We start from the raw sequence: 22,754 nt of genomic DNA, 5'->3' as shown, positions 1-22,754 counted from the left end.
TGAAATAGATTGGGGTACAGAAACCTGCAGTTCCATCAAAGGTAATCGGTATTTGACAACTATGAGAGACAATTTCACAACTGGTTCAGGACCCAACAAGAAGGGGGGCACTGCTAGACCTAATATTAACCCCTTTCTGACATGGGACGTACTATCCCGTCGAGGTGGGGTGGGCCCCTATGACCACGGACGGGATAGTACGTCCAGCGCGATCGGCAGCGCTCACGGGGGGAGCGCGGCCGATCGCGGCCGGGTGTCAGCTGTTTATCGCAGCTGACATCCGGCACTATGTGCCAGGAGCGGTCACGGACCGCCCCCGGCACATTAACCCCTGGCACACCGCGATCAAAGATGATCGCGATGTGCCGGCGGTGCAGGGAAGCATCGCGCAGGGAGGGGGCTCCCTGCGGGCTTCCCTGAGCCCCCCGCAGCAACGCGATGTGATCGCGTTGCTGCGAGGGTCTTACCTCCCTCCCTGCCTGCTCCAGCCCCAGATCCAAGATGGCCGCGGATCCGGGTCCTGCAGGGAGGGAGGTGGCTTCACAGAGCCTGCTCAGAGCAGGCACTGTGAAGCCTGCAGTGCTGCATGTCAGATCGGTGATCTGACAGAGTGCTGTGCAAACTGTCAGATCACCGATCTGTGATGTCCCCCCCTGGGACAAAGTAAAAAAGTAAAAAAAAATTTTTCCAAATGTGTAAAAAAAAATTAAAAAAAATATTCCTAAATAATGAAAAAAAAATAAAAATATTATTCCCATAAATACATTTCTTTATCTAAATAAATTTAAAAAAAACAATAAAAGTACATATATTTAGTATCGCCGCGTCCGTAACGGCCCGACCTATAAAACTGGCCCACTAGTTAACCCCTTCAGTAAACACCGTAAGAAAAAAAAAAAAACGAGGCAAAAAACAACGCTTTATTATCATACTGCCGAACAAAAAGTGGAATAACACGCGATCAAAAAGACACATATAAATAACCATGGTACCGCTGAAAGCGTCATCTTGTCCCGCAAAAAACGAGCCGCCATACAGCATCATCAGCAAAAAAATAAAAAAGTTATAGTCCTGAGAATAAAGCGCCAAAACATAAAAAAATAATATAAATGAGGTGTCGCTGTAATCGTACTGACCCGAAGAATAAAACTGCTTTATCAATTTTAACAAACGCGGAACGGTATAAACACCTCCCCCAAAAGAAATTCATGAATAGCTGGTTTTTGGTCATTCTGCCTCACAAAAATTGGAATAAAAAGCGATCAAAAAATGTCACGTGCCCGAAAATGTTACCAGTAAAAACGTCAACTCGTCCCGCAAAAAAAAAAAAACCTCACATGTCTCTGTGGACCAAAATATGGAAAAATTATAGCTCTCAAAATGTGGTAATGCAAAAAATATTTTTTGCAATAAAAAGCGTCTTTCAGTGTGTGACGGCTGCCAATCATAAAAATCCGCTAAAAACCCACTATAAAAGTAAATCAAACCCCCCTTCATCACCCCCTTAGTTAGGGAAAAATTAAAAAAATGTATTTATTTCCATTTTTCCATTAGGGCTAGGGTTAGGGCTAGGGTTAGGGCTAGGGTCAGGGCTAGGGTTAGGGCTAGGGTTAGGGTTATGGTTAGGGTTAGGGCTAGGGTTAGGGCTAGGGTTAGGGCTAGGGTTAGGGCTAGGGCTACAGTTTGGGTTGGGGCTAAAGTTAGAGTTAGGGTTTAGATTACATTTACAGTTGGGAATAGGGTTGGGATTAGGGTTAGGGTTGTGTCAGGGTTAGAGGTGTGGTTAGGGTTACCGTTGGAATTAGGGTTAGGGGTGTGTTTGGATTAGGGTTTCAGTTATAATTTGGGGGTTTCCACTGTTTAGGCACATCAGGGGCTCTCCAAACGCGACATGGCGTCCGATCTCAATTCCAGCCAATTCTGTGTTGAAAAAGTAAAACAGTGCTTCTTCCCTTCCGAGCTCTCCCGTGTGCCCAAACAGGGGTTTACCCCAACATATGGGGTATCAGCGTACTCAGGACAAATAGGACAACAACTGTTGGGGTCCAATTTCTCCTGTCACCCTTTGGAAAATACAAAACTGGGGGCTAAAAAATAATTTTTGTGGGAAAAAAAAAGATTTTTTTATTCTTACGGCTCTGCGTTATAAACTGTAGTGAAACACTTGGGGGTTCAAAGCTCTGACAACACATCTAGATGAGTTCCTTAGGGGGTCTAATTTCCAAAATGGTGTCACTTGTGGGGGGTTTCTACTGTTTAGGTACATTAGGGGCTCTGCAAATGCAATGTGACACCTGCAGACCATTCCATCTAAGTCTGCATTCCAAATGGAGCTCCTTCCCTTCCGAGCCCTCCGATGCGCCCAAACAGTGGTTCCCCCCCCCACATATGGGGTATCAGCGCACTCAGGACAAATTGGACAACAAATTTTGGGGTCCAATTTCTCCTGTTACACTTGGGAAAATACAAAACTGGGGGCTAAAAAATAATTTTTGTGGGAAAAAAATTTTGTTTTATTTTTACGGCTCTCCATTATAAACTTCTGTGAAGCCCTTGGTGGGTCAAAGCGCTCACCACACATCTAGATAAGTTCCTTAGGGGGTCTACTTTCCAAAATGGTGTCACTTGTGGGGGGTTTCTACTGTTTAGGTACATTAGGGGCTCTGCAAACGCAATGTGACACCTGCAGACCATTCCATCTAAGTCTGCATTCAAATGGCACTCCTTCCCTTCCGAGCCCTCCCATGCACCCAAACAGGGGTTTACCCCAACATATGGGGTATCAGCGTACTCGTGACAAATAGGACAACAACTGTTGGGGTCCAATTTCTCCTGTCACCCTTGGGAAAATACAAAAGTGGGGGCTAAAAAATAATTTTTGTGGAAAAAAAAAGATTTTTTTATTTTTACGGCTCTGCGTTATAAACTGTAGTGAAACACTTGGGGGTTCAAAGTTCTCACAACACATCTAGATAAGTTCCCTGGGGGGTCTAGTTTCCAATATGGGGTCACTTATGGGGGGTTTCTACTGTTTAGGTACATTAGGGGTTCTGCAAACGCAATGTGACGCCTGCAGACCATTCCATCTAAGTCTGCATTCCAAATGGCACTCCTTCCCTTCCGAGCCCTCCCATGCGCCCAAACGGTGGTTCCCGCCAACATATGGGGTATCGGCGTACTCAAGACAAATTGGACAACAACTTTTGGGGTCGAATTTCTCCTCTTACCATCGGGAAAATACAAAACTGGGGGCTAAAAAATAATGTTTTGGGGAAAGATTTTTTTTTATTTTCACGGCTCTGCGTTACAAACTGTAGTGAAACACTTGGGGTTTCAAAGCTCTCACAACACATCTAGATGAGTTCCATAGGGGGTCTAATTTCCAAAATGGTGTCACTTGTGGGGGGTTTCTACTGTTTAGGTACATTAGGGGCTCTGCAAATGCAATGTGACACCTGCAGACCATTCCATCTATGTCTGCATTCCAAATGGCACTCCTTCCCTTCCAAGCCCTCCCATGCACCCAAACAGTGGTTTCCCCCCACATATGGGGTATCAGCGCACTCAGGACAAATTGGACAACAAATTTTGGGGTCCAATTTCTCCTGTTACCCTCGGGAAAATACAAAACTGGGGGCTAAAAAATAATTTTTGTGGGAAAAAATTTTTGTTTTATTTTTATGGCTCTCCATTATAAACTTCTGTGAAGCCCTTGGTGGGTCAAAGCGCTCACCACACATCTAGATAAGTTCCTTAGGGGGTCTACTTTCCAAAATGGTGTCACTTGTGAGGGGTTTCTACTATTTAGGTACATTAGGGGCTCTGCAAACGCAACATGGCGTCTCATCTCAATTCCTGTCAATTTTGCATTGAAAAGTCAAACGGCGCTCCTTCCTTTCCGAGCTCTCCCATCCGCCCAAGCAGTGGTTTACCCCCACATATGGGGTATCAGCGTACTCAGGACAAATTGAACAACAACTTTTGGGGTCCAATTTCGTCTCTTACCCTTGGGAAAATAAAAAATTGGGGGCGAAAAGATAATTTTTGTGTGAAAAAATATGATTTTTTATTTTTACGGTTCTACATTATAAACTTCTGTGAAGCACTTGGTGGGTCAAAGTGCTCACCACACCTCTAGATAAGTTCCTTAGGGGGTCTACTTTCCAAAATGGTGTCACTTGTGGGGGGTTTCAATGTTTAGGCACATCAGGGGCTCTCCAAACGAAACATGGCGTCCCATCTCAATTCCAGTCAATTTTGCATTGAAAAGTCAAATGGCGCTCCTTTGCTTCCGAGCTGTGCCATGCGCCCAAACAGTGGTTTACCCCCACATGTGGGGTATTGGCGTACTCAGGACAAATTGTACAACAATGTTTGGGGTCCATTTTCTCCTGTTACCCTTGGTAAAATAAAACAAATTGGAGCTGAATTAAATTTTTTGTGAAAAAAAGTTAAATGTTCATTTTTATTTAAACATTCAAAAAATTCCTGTGAAGCACCAGAAGGGTTAATAAACTTCTTGAATGTGGTTTTGAGCACCTTGAGGGTTGTAGTTTTTAGAATGGTGTCACACTTGGGTATTTTCTATCATATAGACCCCTCAAAATGACTTCAAATGAGATGTGGTCCCTAAAACAAAATGGTGTTGTAGAAATGAGAAATTGCTGGTCAACTTTTCACCCTTATAACTCCCTAACAAAAAAAAATTTTGGTTCCAAAATTGTGCTGATGTAAAGTAGACATGTGGGAAATGTTACTTATTAAGTATTTTGTGTGACATATCTCTGTGATTTAATTGCATAAAAATTCAAAGTTGGAAAATTGCGAAATTTTCATAATTTTCGCCAAATTTCCGTTTTTTTCACAAATAAACGCAGGTACTATCAAAGAATTTTTACCATTGTCATGAAGTACAATATGTCACGAGAAAACAATGTCAGATTCACTGGGATCCGTTGAAGCGTTCCAGAGTTATAACCTCATAAAGGGACAGTGGTCAGAATTGTAAAAATTGGCCCGGTCATTAACGTGCAAACCACCCTTGGGGGTAAAGGGGTTAACCAACAGGCCAGACCGCATATGCGGTTGGGGGTCACTTGGGGAATAGTGATCACAAAATAATAAGTTTTCATGTATCCTTTAATAAGATGTGTAGTAGAGGGGTTACAAGAACACTAAACTTCAGGAGGGCAAATTTCCAACGGATGAGAGAGGATCTTGGTGCAATTAACTGGGACAATATCCTGAGACATAAAAATACACAAAGAAAATGGGAGACGTTTATTAGCATCCTGGATAGGACCTGTGCACAGTATATACCGTATGGGAATAAACATACTAGAAATAGGAGTAAACTAATATGGCTAAATAGAGCTGTAAGGGGCGCAATAAGTGACAAAAAGAAAGCATTTAGAGAAATAAAGGAAACAGGTTGTGATGAGGCATTAAATAAATACAGAAAATTAAATAAATTCTGTAAAAAGCAAATCAAGGCAACAACAATTGAGACAGAGAGACTCATTGCCAGAGAGAGTAAAAATAATCCCAAAATATTCTTTAACTACGTAAATAGTAAGAAACTAAAAAATGATAGTGTGGCCCCCTTAAAAATAGTCTGGGTGAAATGGTGGATGAGGAAAAAGCCAATATGCTAAATGACTTTTTTTCATCAGTATTTACACAAGAAAATCCCATGGCAGACAAAATGACTAGTGATAACAAAAATTCTCCATTAACCCCTTCCTGCCGCGGCCCTTTTTCATTTTTGTGTTTTCGTTTTTCGCTCCCCTTCTTCCCAGAGCCATAACTTTTTTAGTTTTCCGTCAATATGGTCATGTGAGGGCTTATTTTTTGCAGCATGAGTTGTACTTTTGAATCACACCATTGGTTTTACCATGTCTTGTACTAGAAAACGGGAAACAAATTACAAGTGCGGTGGAATTGCAAAAAAAAGTGCAATCCCATGCGTGTTTTTTGTTTGGCTTTATTGCAAGCTTCACTAAATGCTAAAACTGACCTGATATTATGATTCTCCAGGTGATTATGAGTTCATAGACACCTAACATGTCAAATTTATTTTTTATCTAAGTGGTCAAAAAAAATTCTAAACTTTGCTAAAAAAAAGCGCCATTTTCCGATACCCATAGCGTCTCCATTTTTCGTGATCTGGGGTCAGGTGAGGTCTTATTTTTTGCATGCCGAGCTGGCATTTTTGAGGGTACCACTTTTGTGCAGATACGTTCTTTTGATCGCCCGTTACTGCATTTTAATTCAATGTCGCGGCAAACAAAAAAAGTTTCAAATTTTTTTCTCGCTACGCCGTTTAGCGATCAGGTTAATGCTTTTTTTTAATGATAGATCGGGCGATTCTGAACACGACAATACCAAATATGTGTAGGTTTGACTTTTTTTATTGTTTTATTTTGGATGGGGCGAAAGGGGGGTGATATATAACTTTTATATATTTTTTATTTTTTTCATATTTTTAAAAACATTTTTTTTTTACTTTTGCCATGCTTCAATAGCCTGCATGGGAGGCTAATAGCTGGCATAGCCTGATCGGCTCTGCTACATAGCAGCGATCTTGAGATCGCTGCTATGTAGCTGAAATGCAGGCTTGCTATGAGCGCCGACCACAGGGGGGCGCTCACAGCAGGCTGGCATCAGTAACCATAGAGGTCTCAAGGACCTCTATGGTTACCATCCTGATGCATCGCCGACCCCCGATCTTGTGAAGGGGTCGGCGATGCGCTCATTTCCGGCCACGCGGCCGGAAGCGCCAGTTAAATGCCGCTGTCAGCGTTTGACAGCGGCATTTAACAGGTTAATAGCGGCAGGGGAATCACTTAAATTGACAAATCTCTGGGCCCGGATGGGATACACCCCCGAGTACTGCAGGAATTAAGTACAGTCATTGATAGACCATTATTTTTAATCTTTAAAGACTCCATAATAACAGGGTCTGTACCACAGGACTGGCATATTGCAAATGTGGTGCCAATATTCAAAAAGGGGACAAACACTGAACTCAGAAATTATAGGCAAGTAAGCGTAACCTCTACTGTGGATAAAATCCTGGAGGGCATTCTAAGGGATGCTATACTGGAGTATCTGAAGAGGAATAACCTCATGACCCAGTATCAGCACGGGTTTACTAGGGACTGTTCCTGTCAGACTAAGCTCATCAATTTCTATGAAGAGGTGAGTTCCAGACTGGACCAAGGGAACCCAGTGGACGTAGTGTATTTGGACTTCTCAAAAGCTTGCCACACAAAAGGTTGATACATAAAATGAGAATAATGGGGATAGGGGAAAATATGTGTATGTTGGATAAGAGCTGGCTCAGGGATAGGAAACAAAGGTTGGTTAATAATGGAGCACACTCGGACTGGGTCGCGGTTAGCAGTGGGGTACCACAGGGGTCAGTATGGGCCCTCTTCTTTTTAACATATTTATTAATGACCTTGTAGGGGGCATACAGAGTAGAATTTCAATATTTGCAGATGACACTAAACTCTGCAGGGTAATCAATACAGAGGAGGACAATTTTATATTACAGGATGGTTTATGTAAACTAGAAGCTTGGGCTGATAAATGGCAAATGAGCTTTAATGGGGATAAATGTAAGGTCATGCACTTGGGTAGAAGTAATAAGATGTATAAATATGTGCTTAATTCTAAAACTCTCGGCAAAACCGTCAATGAAAAAGACCTGGGTGTATGGGTGGATGACAAACCCACATTTAGTGGCCAGTGTCAGGCAGCTGCTACAAAGGCAAATAAAATAATGGGATGCATTAAAAGAGGCATAGATGCACATGGGGAGAACATAATTTTACCTCTATACAAGTCACTACTTCGACCACACTTAGAATACTGTGCACAGTTCTGGTCTCCGGTGTATAAGAAAGACATAGCTGAACTAGAACGGGTGCAGAGAAGAGCGACCAAGGTTATTAGAGGACTGGGGGGTCTGCAATACCAAGATAGGTTATTACACTTGGGGCTATTTAGTTTGGAAAAATGAAGGCTAAGAGGTGATCTTATGTTAATGTATAAATATATGAGGGGACAGTACAAAGACCTTTCTAATGACCTTTTTACTCGTAGACTTGAGAAGGGGACAAGGGGGCATCCTTTACGTCTGGAGGAAAGAAGGCTTAAGCATAATAACAGACGCGGATTCTTTACTGTAAGAGCAGCGAGACTATGGAACTCTCTGCCGTATGATGTTGTAATGAGTGATTCATTACTTAAATTTAAGAGGGAACTGGATGCCTTTCTTGAAAAGTATAATGTTACATGTTATATATACTAGATTCCTTGATAAGGCGTTGATCCAGGGAACTAGTCTGATTGCCGTATGTGGAGTCGGGAAGGAAATTTTCTCCCCAATGTGGAGCTTACTCTTTGCCACATGGGTTTTTTTTGTCTTCCCCTCGATCAACATGTTAGGGGATGTTAGGTTAGGCTATGGGTTGAACTAGATGGATTTCAATTCTTCCTTCAACCTTAATAACTATGTTGCTATGTTATATATGATATCAAGAGCTTTTAACAGATGGTCATTATCAAACTGAAAATCTAACTTTTTCTCCCAAGTTAGTATGCTTGCGCCTTTAACTAAAGAGGAATCTTCTCTGAATTGTTGATATATTTTCTTTGTTTCCCAGAACAGTGCAGTTAAAGGATTATTTAGTAGATTAGTAAGAATTTAGATGAGATACCTTTCTTTTTTTTAAGAAAAGCGTTAATGACTTGCCAGTTACCAAGTTCCTTATCCGAGATCTCAAATTCCAGTTTTAAATTTTGGAAGGGAATTAGTGAGTCACCCATGACAATGTCTTTTAAATTAGCAATAACTTGTTTTTTTCAATGTTGAAAGATTTCATTTAGAAATCAATATTTCTAATACCTCTAAAGGTATGGTATATAATTGGGAAAAAATGTGTTCTTTTTTGGACATATATAATTATATATTTAAAGAATTAATTAACTTAGAGGCTTAGAGTTAGTAAAATGGCCTAATTTGCGCCAAATCCTTAACTTGCATTCTGACATTCCATATTTATCAAATTCTGCACCTTAATGATAAATTTGTTGCATCTTAATGCTTAATGCTGATTTTTATGCAAATAGAAAGGGTTTCATTATATTAATTAGTACAATGTTAGAGAACAGTGGGAGTCCAGTGTTTCAAATGTTGCATATTGACGTAAAATGTTGTGCTTTTCTCTTAATGTCAAACATGGTTGCAAATTTCAATATATTTGTCCTTTTGTAACGCGGCTATTACCTTTCTAGAATATGCAGCTTTTTTGCTGCTTTTCAATAGCAATGCATTCATAAATATGCCATGCTTCACGTTAAAGGGTCATCTTGATATTTTTAAAATTTTGGAGTTTGAGTGTACTCGTTGCTCGGGTTTTCCCGAGCACGCTTGGGTGGTCTCCGAGTATTTGTTACTGCTCGGAGATTTAGTTTTTGCTGACGCAGCTGCATGATTTACAGCTGCTAGCCAGCTTGAGTACATGTGGGGGTTGCCTGGTTGCTAGGGAATCCCCACATCTATTCAAGCTGTCTATGAGTTGTAAATCATGCAGCTGAGGCAACGAAAACTAAATCTCTGAGCAGTTACAAATACTCGGAGATTACCCGAGCGTGCTCTAGAAAACCCGAGCAACGAGTATACTCGCTCATCACTAGTAGGTACTTAAAAATCATGTAACAATGCCAATAGAACATTGATAAATTTGCTGTAGGGATTTGCAACAAGGAAATGGTGCAAATTGTGCAACATTTTGGACACAAACACAATTTTGGGCACTAAGAGTTTTGGTCTGAACAATGAAATTGTTAAAAGAAGAAGGTTCAGTCTGAAGGTCTAAGAAATGGGCACTTATGGGAAGGAACATGTACAGTATATACTTTTTTTTACTATTTCACTTTGAGACTGCGGCTGAGATGTACAATCCTAAATATGGAGATACCAAGAAATTTAGTTCCAGGTTGATACATGGATCTGTTATATGCTGTTTTTTTCCTTGGTCATTTAGGCAATACTGGACGTTGTGGTGAACCTGCAGTTTAGTCTGATTGAGAAACTGTGGCAAACCTTTTGGCGTTACTCTCCGACCACAACAGCTGATGGCACCACCATTACAGAGACTGGGTAAGTAAAGATGCCTTCGCTCCAAAATGGGCCATTCTTCATTCCACAATTTGTGGACACAAATAAGCAGGAGTGATTGACAGATTGCTGATCTCGAAAACACATGGAACTCACGAACTATGTGTCCAGTGTATTCTTTTAGCTCTGCTATTTTTGGTACTGCTTTGAGTACTAGTAGTTCAAACCAGTAACTGTAATATGATGCGTTTATATAGGACTTAATTTAAAAGAGATATCTGGCACTTTAAAAAAAGGCATATAGTTGCTAACAGAGGCAACTACCTGTCTGTTGTACCAGGCGTCGGTCATTGACCGCTCCTGCCAGAAATTCAACTATGCCATGTCAACAGAGCAGCAATTTCTCTTCTGTTGACAGGGCGGGGACTACTGGTCAAGCTGATTGACAGCCGGCTTCCCCAATTAGGCAGCAGAGAGCCAGCTGTCAATCAGCAAGACATCAGTAGTTTCAGATATCCTCTTTAAGGTTAACTTATGTATTGTACTTATATTCAGCATCAAACTGGAGCACCTTGGGGCAAACCAGAGAAAATCATTCTTGGGACTCACTATGTAGCTACATAACAATAAATGCAAGACCACCAATTGTGTGGTAAAACACGCTAATACCAGGGTATACTATAAGGTAGTACACATCTTAATTATGTAGCAGGGGTTGGGGTAGCCCCCTCATAGAATATAATGTAGCCCCTTCATAGAATATAATGTAGCCTCCCTCATAGAATATAATGTAGCCTCCCTCATGGAATATAATGTAGCCCCCCTCATAGAATATAATGTATTCCCCGTCAAAGAATATAATGCAGCCCCCTCATAGAATATAATGCAGCCCCCACAAAATATAATGCAAACCCCTCATAAGGTATAATGCAGCCCCCCATAGAATATAATGTAGCCCCCTCAGGGTATAATGCAGCCCCCCTCATAGGGTATAATGCAGCCCCTCTCATAGGGTATAATGCAGCCCACTAAATATAGTATAATGCAGGCCCCCTCCACCTCCAGCATTGTTCTCCCCCTCCACCCCATCGTCATCACCACCTCCATCATTGCCTTCTCACCCACCACCCCTATCATTGCCCTTTCCACCACCTCCATCATTGCCTTCTCATTCACCACCCCATCATTGCCCTTTCCACCACCTTCATCATTGCTATCTCCCCCAACATTGCCCATTCCCCCACCTCCATCATTGCCTCCTCCCCCACCAACACCATCATTGTCCTTTCCCCCACTACCATCGTTGTCCTTTCCACCACAACCATCATTGCCTTCTCCCCCACTACCCCATCATTGCCCTTTCCACCACCCGATCATTGCTTTCTCCCCCACCACCCCATCATTGCCCTTTCCACCACCCCGATCATTGCTTTCTCCCCCACCACCCCATCATTGCCCTTTCCACCACCCCGATCATTGCTTTCTTCCCCACCACTCCCATCATTGCCCTCTCCATTTCCTCCATCGTTGCCTTCTCCCCACCACCCCATCATTGCCCATTCCACCACCTCCATCATTGTCTCCTCCTCCACCACTCCATTGTCCGGCCCACCACCACCATCATTGCCTTCTCCCCCACCACCCCCATGACTGCTGTCTCCATCACCCACATCATTGCCCTCTCCAGTCACACACAGCACCGCACCACCTACACACACACACACTCAGACACACACACACAGCACCACTCACCTGCAGCCACAACACATCCTGAAAGCATCTTCATCACCGACAGCTTTTTCTCTGAAACAGCCGAGTGCTGAATGATGTTGTCATCCAGCTGCACTGCTGTGTCAGGCAGGAAGCACCAGGCAGGAAACAGGACGGCATTGGATCCCTGCAGCTCCGCTGCCATTGCCCGCCAATTGCCCTCAGTGTTAGCCGCCCTTCAGGGACCCATCTCCAGGGCCACAATGCAGCCTCTCTGGCTTTACATGCGGGCAGTGTTAGCCTTAGCCTGTGGCTAACACTACCCGGTATTAAAGAGAAATAAATATTCACTCCTCTCTACGTCTATAGGGGCATGGGGAAGCGTGAATATTCATTTCTCTTTAGCAGCTGGGACAGGCTTCTGTCTCCAACTGCTGCTTTGCTGGCATTGGGCAGGCCCCTCCGATGGGCGGGCCCCATAGCAGTTGGGTGTGCTGCTATTCGTGACACGCCACTGGCTGGGGGCCTCTGGAGCAGCGGGGGGCCCTAGGCACCTGCCGGCCCTGTATGCCAGCAGGTGTAAGTGCCTGGGCCCACCGGAGAATCCTCCAGTTCCCCGATAGACCAGTCCGACCATGCTTATATTAGTTTAAAATAAAGTTACATGTTCTTGCCTATTTTCACTTTCTATTTCATAGTTTACAAGCTATAGATTTCATTTTTATCTCATCTCTTTATGGCAGCAACCTGAGTGAAATGGAAAGCAGACTGCCAAAGTCAAAGTTGATTTTGCTCTGCAAAAATGAATCCATTTTGAAGTGGATGTGCAACTGTGACCACGTGATGTATCAAGCTCTGGTGGAGATCCTCATTCCCGATGTCCTAAGACCAATTCCTAGTAAGTGTTACAGAATGTGAGCAGTGATCGCAAACCTATATGTAGTATATTGGATACACTTTGAAAGAGGAATCAAACCAAGAATGATCTTTTGATATGTCATTAGTACATATACTAACATCACATCCGTGGAAGTCTCCTACTTTAAAAAAAAAAATCACGTTGAAGGCTATATTCACATGTTGCCTTTTTGCTTATTTTTGCAGCCAAAACCCTCTTGGCAGTAAAAAAAAAAGCTGCATTCAAAAAGCAGTTTTCGATGGCTTTTTTGCTGCGTTTTTGCTGCATTTTTCAGGATCTAAAAGTTCAGCTTTGCTTCTACCATACAAAGCATGAACAATGCAAGGTGTTAGGCCACCAATGCAAGACATATTTGAAAACATAAAACATTTTTAATAAAAAAGGGTAATTTGATCAAATTATTTAGTGGAAAAGATTTTTATGTCTGAAAAAAAAAAGACTTTTTTAATAGAAAAGTTCATGAAAAAATACACAATTGCAAATGTAAAAACAGCAGGCATTGTTAGCTTTAGCTAATTGTTAGGCATAGTTTACTTAATACATTGGCCGAGCATTGAGATGGTCGTTTAACCCCTTAATGACCAGAGGTATTTTGGTTTTGCATTTTCATTTTTTGCTCCCCTTCTTCCCAGAGCCATAACTTTTATTTTTTGGTCAAAATAGCCATGTGAGGGCTTGTTTTTTACTGGATGAGTTTTACTTTTCAACTACACCATTGGTTTTAACATATCTTGTACTGGAGCACGGAAAATAAATTCCAAGTGCTGTGAAATTGCAAAAAAGTGCAATCCCACAGTTGTTGTTTTTTTTATTTTTTCACCATGTTCACTAAATGCTAAAACTGACCTGCTATTATGATTCTCCAGGTCACTATGAGTTCATAGACACTAAATATGTATAGTACCGACAATAAAGAAATAAAAAGAGGAACGGCACTAGAGAAGTACTAACTCTCCTGGACTTGGACTCTAATGAGAAACCGATCTGCAGGTGTCACGAAGTAAATGGGTATATGGTGCTCAGCACTAATAGCGTATAGCTAAATGATCATCCAGACAAAAGAGAGAAAAATATGCGGCACTCACCATTCTTTTTGCTATGCATTCGTGTTCCTTATTGGAATAAAATAGTTGAATGCTAATACATCTATTAAGATATCAGGTGTACAGGAGGGTGCGGTATTGGAGAGAGGACGACGGCCGTTTCGCAGAGTGAGTGCCTCGACGGGTTATTTTTTATTTAAGTGGTGAAAAAAATCCAAAATTTATAAAAAAAATTGCACCATTTTTCGATACCCGTAGCGTCTCCATTTTTTGTGATCTCCGTTGGGTGAGGGCTTATTTTTTACTTGCTGAGCTGATGTTTTTAATGTTACCATTTTACTGCAGATACAATCTTTTGATTGCCCTTTATTGCATTTAATGCAAAAAAACGTAATTCTGGCGTTTTGACTTTTTTTCTCATTACGCCGTTTAGTGATCAGGTTACGTGATTTTTGTTATTGTTTTATTTTGAATGGGATGAAAGGGGGGTGATTTGAACTTTTATATTTTTTTATTTTTTTAATATTTTAAAAACTTTTTTTTTACTTTTGGCATGCTTCAATAGTCTCCATGGGAGACTAGAAGCTGCCATAATCCGATCGGCTCTACTACATGCAGGCGATGATCAGATCACCTGTATGTAGCAGAATTGCTGACTTGCTGTGAGTACCGACCACCGGGCGGAGCACATAGCAATCCGACAGTGACCACCATAGAGGTCTGCTGGAGGCCTCTGGTTGTCATGCCAACCTATCGGTGACCCGCGATCACGTGATGGGATCACCGATGGGTGGGATTTCTGGCGTGCTTGGCGGAAGCGTGCGTTATATGACGCTGTCAGAGATTGACTGCAGCATTTAACTAGTTGACAGCCACGGGTGGATAGCGATTCCACCCGCACCTGTTAGAGGCACATGTCAGGTGTTCAAAACAGCTGACATGTGCCAGAAAAGATGTGGGCTCTAGCACTGAAGGGAGGGAGTCCGACATCAGTGTACGATTACACACGATGTCAGAAAGAGGTTAAACATTGGTCAGCCATTGAGATGGTCACGCTTTGATTTCTTTAACACATATCACTAATTTATTTAAACTGTACTGATTCTAACTACCATTCTCAGGTAAGGCACCAAGACATTTTGGTTTAACCCCTTCACTACCTTGGGTTTTTGTTCCGTTTCTTTCCAGAGCTATAACTTTTTTACGTTTAGGTCAATATGGCCTAACACCTTTTTTTTCCTACTTTTTACCTGCCTCAATAGTTTCGTTAGGAAACTTGAAACTGTGATCATCTGATTCTGCTATTCTTCAGCAGCCCTGCTATGTGTAGCAGAAATACTTATCTGCTACGAACGCTAGCAACTGGGCGGCGCTCCAAGCAGAGTGGCAGTGACAACCACAGGGGTCTCCCGCAGACTCCTGATTGTCATGCCAACCCATTGGAGTCCCACGATCATGTGATAGGGGCACCGATGGGCGGGATTGGTAATGCGCTTCTGGCGTGGCCATGTTAAATGCCGCTGTCGGAGATTGACAGTGGCATTTAACATGTTAACAGCTGATGAAATCTGCTGTCATGATCCAAAAAACATGCATGCTTAGCGCTGGAGCCCGTATGGAGTGCAGGGACACGATCTATGAGGTATATATATAAATATATTAATATATATAATAAGCTTGAGAAAATAAAAATAAATGAGTTTCACATCATGCGGAGCATGCTTTTTTTCACTAAAAACGCAGCAAAAATTGATGGCAACGTTTTTTTTCCAGCTCTTTTGCCTTTACTCATTGCTTTTTATGGGTGAAAAAATGCTGCAAAAGTGCTGAAAGAATTGACATACTGCCGTTTTGAAGAAAAGCAGCAGTTTTTCAATTAAAAAATGCAACATGTGAACATAGCCTAACAGGAATCGAGCAGGTTTTCGTCATAGAATCTGAGAGCAGCATGATGTACTGGCAGGTAGTCTGTTTCCAGGGATGTGTCACTTACTGGAGTGCTCGGTGCAGATATGATATAATCCCTGTTTTCTCTGCTGTAGTTGTAGCAGTGCTATGACTGCTGTGTATACCGCCACCCACACCTCTAATTGGCAGCTTCCTGTGTACATTGTACACTGCCAGCAAGCTTCCAATCAGTGCTGGGGGCTGGGTTGCACAAATTAGTCTGACTGCCTAGCACATGACACTTTCTCCTGCAGTGATAATCTCCTGCTGGTAAAACACTGAAATATATTGAAACTACACACTGACACATCTCTTGAATCAAGCTCTCTGCCTCCACATCATGCTGCTCTCAAATTACAGTGCAAAAACCTGTTGACAGATTTATGGCCTATGGTTTCAAATGTTGTGCAAGAGATTTAGACTTTGTTCTTCCTTGCAAAATACAATAAATGCCTATTGCGGCAATTTCCGGAATTCAGTAGAGCCACGAAGGAGAAAGAGATAGTTCCCTCTCAAATATTCACATAATAAGAACTTCTGCAGCTGTACGCTAGCAAGAAAATGTCCTCAATATCACCAGAGTTAAGATGGCCATGCACTTATGATAGATGACGGCCAAACTCTAGGGGTATGTGTCCACGTTCAGGATTGCTTCAGGATTTGGTCAGGATTTTATGCAGGTAAAATCCTGACCAAATCTGCACCTGAGGTCACTGGCAGGTCACCTGCGTTGTCCTTGCGTTCTTTCCGCACTGTAAGGACATGCTGCGTTCTGAAAAGACGCGCCGCATGTCCGTTTCCGCGGGTCTGCCGCATGCATCTTTTACTGCATAGTGGAGACGGGATTTCATGAAATCCCCTCCACTATGCTGTAACATCTGGACGCTGCGTGTTTGACGCTGTGGCTCAACGCAGCGTCAAAAACGCAGCGTTTCCTGAACGTGGAAACATACCCTAATTAAGCTGTCAGGTATTTCTTTTGACCCTTTAACATAAATTTTTGGCTCGGCCGAGTGTTCATGTGTTTTCAAATGGGAGAGGGGAGACATGCCTATAGCAGCTGTGTATCTCCTGAGTTAGAGGGGGAGACATGCCTATGGCAGCTGCGTATCTCCTGAGTTAGGGGGGGAGACATGCCTATAGCAGCTGTGTATCTCCTGAGTTAGAGGGGGAGACATGCCTATGGCAGCTGCGTATCTCCTGAGTTAGGGGGGGAGACATGCCTATAGCAGCTGTGTATCTCCTGAGTTAGAGGGGGAGACATGCCTATGGCAGCTGCGTATCTCCTGAGTTAGGGGGGGAGACATGCCTATAGCAGCTGTGTATCTCCTGAGTTAGAGGGGGAGACATGCCTATGGCAGCTGCGTATCTCCTGAGTTAGGGGGGGAGACATGCCTATAGCAGCTGTGTATCTCCTGAGTTAGAGGGGGAGACATGCCTATGGCAGCTGCGTATCTCCTGAGTTAGAGGGGGAGACATGCCTATGGCAGCTGCGTATCTCCTGAGTTAGAGAGGGAGACATGCCTATGGCAGCTGCGTATCTCCTGAGTTAGGGGGGGAGACATGCCTATAGCAGCTGTGTATCTCCTGAGTTAGAGGGGGAGACATGCCTATGGCAGCTGCGTATCTCCTGAGTTAGAGGGGGAGACATGCCTATGGCAGCTGCGTATCTCCTGAGTTAGAGAGGGAGACATGCCTATGGCAGCTGCGTATCTCCTGAGTTAGAGGGGGAGACATGCCTATGGCAGCTGCGAATCTCCTGAGTTAGAGGGGGAGACATGCCTATGGCAGCTGTGAATCTCCTGAGTTAGAGGGGGAGACATGCCTATGGCAGCTGCAAATCTCCTGAGTTAGAGGGGGAGACATGCCTATGGCAGCTGCGAATCTCCTGAGTTAGAGGGGGAGACATGCCTATGGCAGCTGCGTATCTCCTGAGTTAGAGGGGGAGACATGCCTATGGCAGCTGCGAATCTCCTGAGTTAAGGCTATGGTCACACGCTCAGTATTTGGTGTGTTTTTTACCTCAGTATGTGTAAGCCAAAACCAGGAGTGGGTGATAAATGCAGAAGTGGTGCATATGTTTCTATTATACTTTTTCTCCGATTGTTCCTCTCCTGGTTTTGACTTACAAATACTGATGTAAAATACTGACCAAATACTGATAGTGTGAGCCCGGCCTAACAAGAGAATCAGGCTCCATCATTAAAATTGTCAAAACGTTATCACACCGGACATCATCTGTTGGGGGAGATTCGGTAGGTCTCCAAGCACATTAGACTTTCTGATGATCTCCACATTAACAGCAAGTTCAACCCACTTTAGTCTGTGTATGAAGGTCTTTACTCATTAATTCCTTGGGTCACAAGAGACAACATTATATTCCAGTTTGATATCCAAAAACTTACGATCCTCATCCAGATACTCGAACAAACGATTCAATATCTTGGAGTATGAGAAACGCATATAGTTCAATTCACCTCTACTTTTTAAAATATGGCAGAATTTATTATGAAATTATGAAATCTTCTCAAGGTTATAGGGAAAACAAATGCACCTTTATAAAAGTCAAATATGTCAATCTGACTTCAACGAACCATGGGTTTCGCTTCCTTGCGGCTTCTTCCAGGGCACAGTGAGCGTGTGGAACCAAACTATATATAGTGGGGCAAAAAAGTATTTAGTCAGTCAGCAATAGTGCAAGTTCCACCACTTAAAAAGATGAGAGGCGTCTGTAATTTACATCATAGGTAGACCTCAACTATGGGAGACAAACTGAGAAAAAAAAATCCAGAAAATCACATTGTCTGTTTTTTTAACAATTTATTTGCATAATATGGTGGAAAATAAGTATTTGGTCAGAAACAAACAATCAAGATTTCTGGCTCTTACAGACCTGTAACTTCTTCTTTAAGAGTCTCCTCTTTCCTCCACTCATTACCTGTAGTAATGGCACCTGTTTAAACTTGTTATCAGTATAAAAAGACACCTGTGCACACCCTCAAACAGTCTGACTCCAAACTCCACTATGGTGAAGACCAAAGAGCTGTCAAAGGACACCAGAAACAAAATTGTAGCCCTGCACCAGGCTGGGAAGACTGAATCTGCAATAGCCAACCAGCTTGGAGTGAAGAAATCAACAGTGGGAGCAATAATTAGAAAATGGAAGACATACAAGACCACTGATAATCTCCCTCGATCTGGGGCTCCACGCAAAATCCCACCCCGTGGGGTCGGAATGATCACAAGAACGGTGAGCAAAAATCCCAGAACCACGCGGGGGGACCTAGTGAATGAACTGCAGAGAGCTGGGACCAATGTAACAAGGCCTACCATAAGTAACACACTATGCCACCATGGACTCAGATCCTGCAGTGCCAGACGTGTCCCACTGCTTAAGCCAGTACATGTCCGGGCCCGTCTGAAGTTTGCTAGAGAGCATTTGGATGATCCAGAGGAGTTTTGGGAGAATGTCCTATGGTCTGATGAAACCAAACTGGAACTGTTTGGTAGAAACACAACTTGTCGTGTTTGGAGGAAAAAGAATAATGAGTTGCATCCATCAAACACCATACCTACTGTAAAGCATGGTGGTGGAAACATCATTCTTTGGGGCTGTTTCTCTGCAAAGGGGCCAGGACGACTGATCCGGGTACATGAAAGAATGAATGGGGCCATGTATCGTGAGATTTTGAGTGCAAACCTCCTTCCATCAGCAAGGTCATTGAAGATGAAACGTGGCTGGGTCTTTCAACATGACAATGATCCAAAGCACACCGCCAGGGCAACGAAGGAGTGGCTTCGTAAGAAGCATTTCAAGGTCCTGGAGTGGCCTAGCCAGTCTCCAGATCTCAACCCTATAGAAAACCTTTGGAGGGAGTTGAAAGTCCGTGTTGCCAAGCGAAAAGCCAAAAACATCATTGCTCTAGAGGAAATCTGCATGGAGGAATGGGCCAACATACCAACAACAGTGTGTGGCAACCTTGTGAAGACTTACAGAAAACGTTTGACCTCTGTCATTGCCAACAAAGGATATATTACAAAGTATTGAGATGAAATTTTGTTTCTGACCAAATACTTATTTTCCACCATTATATGCAAATAAATTGTTAAAAAAACAGACAATGTGATTTTCTGGATTTTTTTTTCTCAGTTTGTCTCCCATAGTTGAGGTCTACCTATGATGTAAATTACAGACGCCTCTCATCTTTTTAAGTGGTGGAACTTGCACTATTGCTGACTGACTAAATACTTTTTTGCCCCACTGTATATAGAGCTTCATTCTGCTTAGTTATAATATATCAAAATGAAAAACTTTAGAAAAAAATGACAATGTAGGCTCAATATTATATCACAAGATTGAACAACACACCCACGTACAGAATAGTCTTACGTAGAAAACTTGGAGTACCAATTGCAAAACTAAAAAAGAAGCATTTACCGTGTTTGTTTTTTTTTACTGGCATCTTGAATTCTGTTTTTTTACAACCAATAGTACAGATTTGTTCGCCCATAATTTTTTGTGAATGTTATTCAAAACTAGATGGCAGCCCGATTCTAAAGAATCGGGAGTCTAGAATCCATATATACTTTATTTATTCAAATGTAAGAATAATACAATTAATAAATAATAGTAAGAAAGAACAAAAAATGGCTGCACTCACCAGCTCTTGACAATTCTTGTTATTTAAGGTACAGTTACACAGGATCCATGAACATGCTTATGAGGGGAGGGATGAAAGACCTCAGACGACAACTTTGCGTGTTGTGGGCAGTGTCAGGTAGTAGGAAAATAGCCAGTTAATAATAGGCAATAGTTCTTTGCAGGAATGCAGATATTAATAAATAGGCAGTTTATATTGCAGAGAAATTGCTGGGCAATAATGAACAATGTCCTTATGTGGCAAATAATAGAGCAATATACCCAATGTGGCAAAGAAGAGGTTAATAAACGGCAGTCTCTCAGTATAACAGTCAGTGAATAATAGGCAGTATATGGAGAAAACACCAAACAAAAGTTCAAAATTGGTGTGAAAATGTCACTGAACCACTTCACAAGCTTGAAGCTTGAAGAGCAACGTCACTGGGCCCGCCTCCACGCAGTAGAAACTTGCTGTGAGGTAAAAATTCAAAAATCACACCAAAATGGCGGGCGGAGTGTGTCACAGTACGGCACGTTTCTGATTGGTCGCTCGCAGCAGGCGGCAACCAATCAGACACTGGACACTGTTGACGTCACTTATCTCCGCACATTAGCTCCGGACATTAGCTCCGGACATTAGCTCCGGACATTAGCTCCGGACAGGAAGTTGGCACAAATTGCAGGAAGTAGTATTCTAGGCAATTATATATTAGATGGTATTCCAACCTAAACAAATTATCACCTATACTTTGAGCAGGTGATAACTGATAGATCAGTGTATATCCCACTGCTCCCGTGGACAGGAGACAACTTATTCAGACTAGAATAACCCTAGTAATCAATTTCTCACAATACTAATCTAATATATAATTGCCTAGAATACTACTTCCTGCAATTTGTGCCAACTTCCGTGGCTTTGTCCGGAGCTAATGTCCGGAGCTAATGTCCGGAGCTAATGTGCGGAGATAATGTCCGGAGCTAATGTCCGGAGCTAATGTCCGGAGCTAATGTCCGGAGATAAGTGACGTCAACAGTGTCCAGTGTCTGATTGGTTGCCGCCTGCTGCAAGCGACCAATCAGAAACGTGCCGTACTGTGACACACTCCGCCCGCCATTTTGGTGTGATTTTTGAATTTTTACCTCACAGCAAGTTTCTACTGCGTGGAGGCGGGCCCAGTCACGTTGCTCTTCAAGCTCCTGCCGAATTTCGTCAAAAAAATGATAATACCATTTACCAAAACTATATATATTTAGTTGTGAAGTGGTTCAGTGACATTTTCACACCAATTTTGAACTTTTGTTTGGTGTTTTCTCCATATACTGCCTATTATTTTTGTTCTTTCTTACTATTATTTATTAATTGTATTATTCTTACATTTGAATAAATAAAGTATATATGGATTCTAGACTCCTGATTCTTTAGAATCGGGCTGCCATCTAGTTTAATATATAATTACATCATGCTAGCAAAATTCTTTACAGATTGCAATACCCATCACAACCACTAAGTGGCCACACATAGACTAATCATACAGATATCTCAAAAAATATTGACAAAACCATCTTTTTTTTTACTTTACTACATTACTCATCTATGTTGAGCAAAGAGGAAGGTAAATAAGGACACGTCTGTATTCTTCAATGTACTTACGCCAAAAACTGGAGTAATTACGTTGCTGAATCTTTGCCACTAAAATTGCTAATGGGTATCTTATTCAAATGAAATATATGTAGTGTTAAGTATGGCAAGAAAATAAACTGTTGAAGTGGCTTTTCTGTACTCCAGCCTTTCGTGAGTCCAGCACGGTGGTGTTGTAAGCGCATACAATAGCTTCAATCTTCCAGGCAATGTGCATTTCTAGTATGCGTCACAACCCAGTCATAATCCACACATGATACAACATCATCGGTACCATAACTCCTGACTTTTATTATTTTATAATATGCCTATTTCTTAATTCTCTGAGGTGTAGGTATAAAATCACACACTCAAGGTCTGACTGAGCTGGCACCGTAGCTGGCACAGATTCACCTGCCAACACTCCTACATAATGCTTGGTCAGCAGGCGCTAATCACGCACTTTATGTTGCTAAAAACATGTCCACCATCCATGTGTTACGCAGGTAATCTTACAAATGGGGATTACTGATAATCTCCTTTTTCTTTCCATGATTGTAGTATTTGTGCTTACATCTTACTGGTTATAATATTTTGTCCTTCCAGTCATTATTTTGCCGGAGCCCGTGTCTGTATTCTGCCCATGAGCCAAGCAGCAGGTATTTGAAAGTCAATGTGATTTTCTGAAGAGCAGTAATCCCAAAGAACCTTGTGGCAAACAAAGCTGCTTTGAATTGATGTGCATGTCT

General features: G+C 42.2%; 1 protein-coding gene across 8 annotated transcripts in view; it reads left to right on the top strand.

Moving 5' to 3' along the window:
* RFX3 (regulatory factor X3) overlaps positions 1 to 22,754 on the top strand; it is a 436,417-nt gene that overhangs the window by 391,536 nt on the left and 22,127 nt on the right. For all 8 annotated transcript variants that reach the window (XM_069764135.1, XM_069764125.1, XM_069764169.1 and 5 more), the window contains 2 exons: positions 10,056 to 10,171; positions 12,583 to 12,737. In XM_069764135.1, the coding sequence (XP_069620236.1) occupies positions 10,056 to 10,171; positions 12,583 to 12,737 (271 nt within the window). The remainder of the gene's footprint in view (positions 1 to 10,055; positions 10,172 to 12,582; positions 12,738 to 22,754) is intronic.

This window comes from Ranitomeya imitator, chromosome 1, assembly GCF_032444005.1.
Source record: "Ranitomeya imitator isolate aRanImi1 chromosome 1, aRanImi1.pri, whole genome shotgun sequence".
Taxonomy (NCBI): Eukaryota; Metazoa; Chordata; class Amphibia; order Anura; family Dendrobatidae; genus Ranitomeya; species Ranitomeya imitator.
The sequence above is the reverse complement of the archived record's forward strand: the minus strand, read 5'-3'. Positions and strand labels throughout refer to the sequence as shown.